Source organism: Epinephelus moara, chromosome 24 (assembly GCF_006386435.1).
Source record: "Epinephelus moara isolate mb chromosome 24, YSFRI_EMoa_1.0, whole genome shotgun sequence".
In the NCBI taxonomy this organism is placed as follows: Eukaryota; Metazoa; Chordata; class Actinopteri; order Perciformes; family Serranidae; genus Epinephelus; species Epinephelus moara.
Window position 1 is genome coordinate 29089549 of NC_065529.1, and position 8077 is coordinate 29097625.

The 8077-nt window shown below is 41.1% G+C and overlaps 1 protein-coding gene across 1 annotated transcript; it reads right to left on the reverse strand.

Moving 5' to 3' along the window:
- rdh20 (retinol dehydrogenase 20) lies at positions 1–6238 on the reverse strand. Its single transcript, XM_050038302.1, has 5 exons — positions 5650–6238; positions 3268–3366; positions 2908–3053; positions 711–842; positions 1–600 (listed from the first exon to the last, which is right to left on the reverse strand). The coding sequence occupies exons 1-5, from the start codon at positions 6100–6102 to the stop codon at positions 480–482; spliced, it is 951 nt and encodes a 316-aa protein (XP_049894259.1). The 5' UTR covers positions 6103–6238; the 3' UTR covers positions 1–479.
- Positions 6239–8077: the final 1839 nt, after the last annotated feature.

The following is an 8077-nucleotide window of genomic DNA, read 5'->3' on the forward strand; positions in this document are numbered from 1 at the left end:
AGTTTTCAGTTATTTTATTTTACGTAAACATAATATAGCACAATATTATGGTACATTATTAAGTTACAGATATTAAAGACACTCACATTCCCCTTTTGGCCAGTCCAGGATTCAGTCACTCTCAGTATGAAGTCATTTCACAGGTGTTTGGTGAGTTTGAAGGGACTTTAAACTTGATCTTATTGAAATGTTTTAGGGTGCTGATGAACACTTGGCTGAGTCGTCATCTGGTACACACCTCTGACTGATCACTGTAAAGATCTAAAGCCCCTCCATCTGGCCTCTGCATTACCTCTGATCATCTGTATGTTATTGAATCCTGGCAGTAGCTGGGCAGTTTGGCTCGCTGCTGTCCATGCAAGCAGAGGGATTTTTCTTTTCTTTTTACTTTTCTTCTTTTTTTTTGTCTTTTTGGCGAATGGCATTTTAATTTTAAGGTTTAGACTCCCTACAGTAGTCGTAACTGTACTCAGGTACGATTATGCAACTGCAATGGCAGCGTTAGACACTTGCTTCCTCTTGGTGTCAATGAAGGGGTACATGCACTTGTCGGACCCCATGAAACGATACGTGACCACGTTGGATTCCCATGGCAACAATCTGAAAAGTAACATCAAATACTGAACATCAGCTGCAAAGCAATGGAAGTGCACATCAACCAGACTAATGTATGGTCTCTGGGTAAGATGAACACGTGGCTTTGCACTTACGCTCTGGAGATGACAGGCAGGTATGTGAGGCGAGGGATGCACACTAAGGGTTGGTCTATCAGGATGGCGTTCATGGCCTGCTCGACGCAGTACTGAGGATCCAGAGGGGGAAGGAGCAGTTCCACTTCTTCCCTATTAGTGGCACCAAACGACAAACAGGCTGTCACTTATGAGTTAGTGTGCAGCGTTTTGACAGCAAACGGAAGACGCCACTTTGAGCAGAATACTATGTCAGCATACCAAGATTCCTGTGTTGCATTTTTGTTACACAGGAATTTTGCTAAGAACGTGACCAGTGTTACACAACTCCCATTCCGGAAAGGTTAGGACACTGTGTAAAACATACATTAAAACAGACTGCAATGTTTTGCAAATCCTTTGACATACATCAGGGAAAATAAGTTTTCACCATGTCAATTTTTTTTCATTTAACCCTTTGAAACCTGGAGCAACATCACTTTTCTTGTGCTGCTTTCAGACACCTTTTGCAAGTAGTTAAACCTTTGAAATCTGAGCAAATTGGTGCAATTTCTTTCAAAAACATGGTCAAAACAGGCAATGAGCATAGGGAAGAAATGTACCACAAATTGAAATAAATAATAACAAATAAATAATACATAAACCTAGGGGAAAACTACATTTAGAATAATATTTATCATATTATATATACTATACTGTATATACTGTATCATATTATACATTTTAAAATTATGTTAAAGAATTATTAGGATTTCAAGCACTTTTTCCAGGTCATTTCCTTGTTTGTCTGTTTTTAACTTTCTTTTTTCCTTACCAGTTTTCTTGTTCTTAATTGTCTCTTTTTGCTAACTCTAATTAACTCTAAGTAGCTCAGTCCATAGGGACTTGGGTTGGGAACCAGAGGGTCGCCTGTTCAAGTCCCCGTCCTGACCAAATATGGAGCGTGGACTGGTAGCTGGAGAGGTGTCAGTTCACCTCCTGGGCACCGCCGAGGTGCCCTTGAGCATGGCACCGAACCCCCCAACTGCTTGGGGCGCTTTTCATGGGCAGCCCCCTCACTCTGACATCTCTCCACTTTGTGCATGTATAGGTCCTGTTTGTGCATGTGTGTGTTCGGAACTGTATGTAATTGACAACGGAGTGAAAAAAATTAATTTCCCCTCAGGGATTATAAAATTTTAAATAAAAAAAAAATAGTTCAAATTTTTGGGGTAATTTCTTCTTTCGTTGCTCAGTGCCTTCCTTGTTTTTAAAAGAAATCAAGTGAATTTGCTCAGATTCCGAAGGGTTAACGTATTTCCATTGAAACTATTAATGTGAGATTTATACCACATATTGGTAGTGATTCAAAAATAACTACACAGACAAAGAATTTGTAACATTAATACAAAATATGTGCAATAAAGTGGAATGAGACAGGAAAAGGGATTAAAACATGCTAACTAAAATGTATTTAATACTTGGAGAAGCCGTTGTTTACAATGCCAGCTTTAAGATGCTTCCCATATGAAGAAACCAGTGTCTCAGTGTTCAGATGTGATTATGGCCCATTCTTCCACACAGTCTTTAGATCTCGAAGATTTTTAGGGGCCTGCTTATGAATCATGAGAAACTATTTCACTTTCAAAACTTCAACTATGAGTGTCCTCAGTTCCTAAACGCTACTGGGTGTTGTTAACAGAAAAGGTGATGTAACCCAGAGGTAAACATGCGCCAACTTTTTTGGAAGTGTTGCAGGCATCGAGTTCAGAATGAGTGTTTATTTATAAAAAAAACCCAATGAATTTTATCAGTTTGAACACTGAATATATTGTCTTTGTATTGTATTCAGTTGAATATAGTTCATAAAGGATTTGCAATTCCTTGCAATCTGTTTTTATTTACAGTTTTACACAACTTTTTTTGGAATCAGGGTTGTATTTCAGCATATCAGAGCGATACATTGTACACCTGAACCTAGTGGGACAGAAGCAAGTCAGGAACACAATTGCTTGATTGGAAATTTTCTAAATGAGTTATAAAAATGCTAAAACATCTTTCATTTCTCTAAGCAAATATAACCACAGAATGATATTTGGTGTGTCTGTGTTAGGGAAAAGGGTTGTGTTCATGCGATGATTTGGTTAGGTCTAAATCACTCCGTTCAGATTCTAGAAAATACAGTGTAATGATAGGGTGTAACTGAATTAAGCAGTATGTGATAATGTTGCTGACATACCGAATCTTGCAGCCTTCAAACATGCCTGTGTCCACGATATAGGGGCACACAAGCGTCGTCTTCACTCCTTCAACCTCCTCAGCCAGCAGCTCGTGGGCCAGAGACTCATGGAAGCCCACTGCAGCAAACTTACTGGCACAGTAATCCTGTCTCAAACACAAATTAAAGCTTTTATTGAAGTATTGAATATTTACAAAAATTATTCTTGATCCACCACACCTGCTTAAACTATTGTCTTTATAATATGAGTTTGAATTTGTGACATCATTTGCTGACTTGCGCAGAAAAGTGTGTGAAAGGCTGTAACAGTAAAGCTGTCGTATCTTAGTGTTGCAGTGATGCTTTCACTCCCTGGTTCACCTCGACACAAGCTGTGCTGAAGAGGCCGAGGACGCTGGCGATGGTGATGATGTGTCCATGATTCTGGGCCTTCATCTGAGGGAGGAAGGCCTTCACTGTCTGAGGCACACACACACACATACACACACATAAACACATACATTGTTAACAAACCCGTGCAGCGTTCATATGACTTGTAGTGACTTAGATGTTGCTCAATGTGAAGGAAGCTTATGTTGCACAAGCAGCTCCATATTAAGAGGATTTATGTACTCTATAGCCCATAGTGTGAGGGGGATAATGCTATTAACGCAATACATTTTACACGTCATGTGTCACCCTGACTGTGCACAATAATCTGCTCTGTACAGCAGCTGATGGCTGGAAAGATTGTGCTTTGTAAAATTCAAAAGCTCCCAGTCAGTGCTGAATCATTGTTGGTGTTGGACTCAGAACGTGTGCCACCTACAAAACAGGGCAGATCTGATTTTAAGAAATTAAATACCATTCACTGATCGGGGAGCAAAGTGGGGGAAAAAGGTGGCAAAGTAAACAGTGTGTGTGCAGCTTTATATTTTATTAAAATCTCATTGCTGATGTGTTCCTGCCGAAGCACGAATAGTATTCACGCCATGGAGACAATGATTGAATAAAATCACATTTTATATGTGATTTGCTGCTAAACGCTACTCATCTATTAAGGATGACCTCAGAATGACATTTTAATAAAACATGAAGCTGCACAGACAAACAGTTTGGAGGGTGTGCCACCTTTTTCACTCTGAAGTTCTTCTCTGTCTTTTATGGATATGATACTAATACTGGCACACACCAGATAAGAATTCTGATCAGTGTTTGGCTGTCGTTTACAACAACAGTTACTAATCAGGAAGTAAGAGCATAAATTAACGATCCTGAATTTCAGATCTCAAACTTATTTGACACCAAAGTGCTGTTACATGATGAATATATCTGTTTCTCCAAACTGTACCTTGTGTGATTTGAATCAAGTGAGGACTTTCTTACACATCATGTGAGAGTGTCCATCAGTTGAAAGTTTCTGGGAACAAATTGCAAAACGTCTATCTGAAATTTTGGGTGTTCAGATTGACTGCTCTCCAGCATGTACGCTACTTGATAATGATTCAGGGCAGAACTTTAATGACACTCAGAGGCAGCTATGGTTATCAGTGTGCACTGCTGCGTAAAAGACTAGTCCTAAACTTTATCTGTGGAGCTCTTTGTTGCTAGGATAAAGGGAGCAGGTTGCATCATGCTTGAGGCGAGGAAGAAGGGACTCAACTTAGCTAGAAAAATGGTCTGAATTTGTATTTTGTCTTCATCTTTACTTCATAGTGCACGTTTGAGAAGCTTTATACATGTATAGTAAAAGGCGGTATGGTGGTGCAGTGGTTAGCATTGTCTCCTGGTTAGAACTCCAGGGTGGGGGAGCCCTTCTGTGCAGAGTTTGCATGTTCTCCCCATGTCAGCGTGGGTTTTCTCAACATACTCCAGCTTCCTCCCACAGTCCAAAGACATGCAGGTTAATTGGTGACTCTAAATTGTCCGTAGGTGTGAATGTGAGCGTGAATGGCTGTCTGTCTCTATGTGTCAGCCCTGTGATAGTCTGGCGACCTGTCCAGGGTCAGCTGGGATAGGCTCCAGCCCCCCTGTGACCCCCAACAGGATAAGCAGTTATGGAAAATGGATGAATGAATGAATAGAAGAATTTAGAGAAAGACCCACGGGGGGTGAGGAATGATTAAAAGGTGCAGGTGTATATGTTCTTAGTGTGTTACTGTCTTTGAGTAGAGCAGGGCTGAATAATATGAGGTGTCAAGACAGTTTTTGTTGTGTTTTTTTTTTTTTGTTATGCTCTTTTTATGCCATTAACTGTTTGTCGTTGCCCTGATATCTACATGTGCTATGTTATTTACAGTGGTCATTGGTTAATGAATACACAGATACTCCACTGTCCACCAGGGGCAATATCATGATATGAGACTAGGTATCAGTGTTGTATTCTCCTGGTTTTAAAGGCTGCTGACAGTAAAATAATGTGACTTTCTGAACTCACCAGACTGTTCTAGCTGTTTTATTATTTGTCTTTAGTCATCAAATCCTCATTACTGATGATCATCTATCAAAAATATTGTGTGAATATTTTTGAAAACACAAATATTCAACCCTACAATATCACTGCAGTAGAGATAATGAGGTATTTCATCAAAAATATTGTGATGTATGAATCTCTCCATATCCTCCAGCCCTTAAATGCAGCACTATTAATAAGTCAAGGGCAGCTGGACTTCCTGTCTGGTCTTCTCTCACCTCTCTTCAACACTTTAGGTGTGACTGGTCAAATATCTTCAACACATTTCATACTGATCAAAGCACTCTCACCCAGAAGAGGGCATGGCAGTTGACTTTCATGGTCCTCTCCATCAGCTCATCAGGACAGTCTAACATGCGCTGCCCAGCCACCACTCCGGCGTTGTTCACCAGCATGGTCACGTCCCGGCCCAGGTCCTTGCGCACCAGGTCTGCGTTGCGATACACATCCTCCCTGTTGGTCACGTCCACCGTGTACGTGTACGCCTTACCCCCCATCTCACGCACCAGCTTGGCTGTCTGCTCGTTGGCGCTGCTGTTGACGTCCCACAGCACCACCACTGCCCCGTGCTTGGTGAATTCCTGAGCAAAGAGACGACCCAGGCCTCCACCTGAGCCTGTGATCAGCACCAGCTCGCTATCAATGGGCTTGGTGCGTGGGCGCAGGACGGCCCGCACAGAGTTGCGCAGGATGAAGTAAATAACATCCAGCAGCATCATCTGGAGGTCCATTAGAAAAATCATTTTGATTTGATTTACTGCTGATGGTCTCCGTCGCCTATAGTGGATCTGACTTCACACCTGTTATCTGTGAAGGTGTGTTTCCTACAGACGCACTAAGTGTGAAAGATGCAGACAGCCAAGCTGGTGTTTCCCTCCTTCTGTGAGACTCAGCCTCCATCTGTGGTTCATTTAAACACTCTCCTCCCGGATTAGAGGAAATACCTTGAGCTCCTAATAAAAGCACTTATGTTGCAAGCTGTGAATGTATGCATTATCATCATCACTGAGGGAAATAACGTGCCAGATGGCATTACACTGAGTAAAGATTCTTGAAGTTTCAGGGACTTTGGAGGACATAATTCAAAGTTGACAGCTTGCACATCCGTCTGCATTATATGTGCGCATGCTCACTTTGAGGTGAAGAGATTAAATGGGACATAGAGGTGATTTTTCATCATTAGTCTCTATTAGTTCAAGGCCCCATAATAAATATCTAGCATCCAAAAGTTCTCACTAATTGTTGGACCTCAGAGCAGTTTGTCCCTGATGTGAAACAGTAATGATGTATATTAATGAAACCCAGCCTCAGCTGTACGAGGACTAATGAGCGTTTTAATATTTGAATAGTACAGAGGTAAGAAAATGAAGAGCTGGTGATTTAATACACATACTGTGCACCTCATAGACTCCCTAAATATCTTGTAAAGACAGTGCAGTGGCTCAGAGGTTAGCGCAGCTGCCTCACAGTTCTAATTAAGAAGTGAGATAAAGTTTACTGTTTGTTTCAACATCCAAGGATAAGCTTTGGTCCCAGCTCCACCTCTGCCCCACAGCACAGTCAGAGTCATATTAAATAAGAACATAAGGAGATTATGTATATGCGGACTGTAAATCTCTGCATTGTTGCTTATGTCCCAGAGGGCTACTTGTTGTGTATCACGTTTTTGCTTTCTGGATGACCGCTGCTAGCTTTATTAAATCCTGATGTTGGCATGTGATTTTATTTTACTTTATTCTGAACATGTAAAAGAAATACTATTAATAAAAATATATTTAAGTAGGAAAACAATCAAGACTACCCAGCATCAAATACAGTAAACTCTCAGTAAACAACATGATTGTTTTATGTCTGCAAAGGAGGAGAAAGAAGTATGTACTTGTTAAGTCTTATCTCCTTTTTGTATATTTTATGAATAAACTTAATGTGAAATGAATATTCCGCAGTGGTTAGCATTGTCGCCTCACAGCAAGAGGGTTCCTGATTTGAACCCAGGGTGGGGGAGCCCTTCTGTGCGGAGTTTGCACGTTCTCCCCGTGTCAGTGTAGGTTTTCCCCAGGTACTCCAGCTTCCTCCCACAGTCCAAAGACATGCAGGTTAATTGGTGACTCTAAATTGTCCGTAGGTGTGAATGTGAGCGTGAATGGTTGTCTGTCTCTATTAGTGTTGTCACGATACCAAAATCTTTGTTTCGGTACCAATACCAATATGAATTTCGATACTTTTCGGTACTTTTTCCTAAGGAAAACTCCTTTTTGATACAAACCTTTAGAACAATAAATAGTAGGGATGTAACGGTACCAAAAAAATCATGGTTCGGTAAGTACCTCGGTACGGACGTCATGGTTTGGTTGCTCAAATGTTTCACCAAGTTGGTGTTGTCTCGTGATGTCTCCCTTTGCGAGGCAGACTTTCTCTTGTCTTTTTTCACGTGCGCCAGCTGTGAATGTTGATACAGGTGTTGTCATACACACCACTTGCGCAATCTGTGCTCCAATAGGAACAAGGAAGGCGTTTGTGTGCATAAATGAATTAAATAAATTAATGAATTGAATCAATTTAAAAAGTACCGGTATTTTCCTAATGCAGTACCGCGGTACTATTTTTGTACCGGTATACCGTGCAACACTAGTCTCTATGTGTCAGCCTTGTGATAGTCTGGTGACCTGTCCAGGGTGTACCCCGCCTCTCACCCAGTGTCAGCTGGGATAGGCTCCA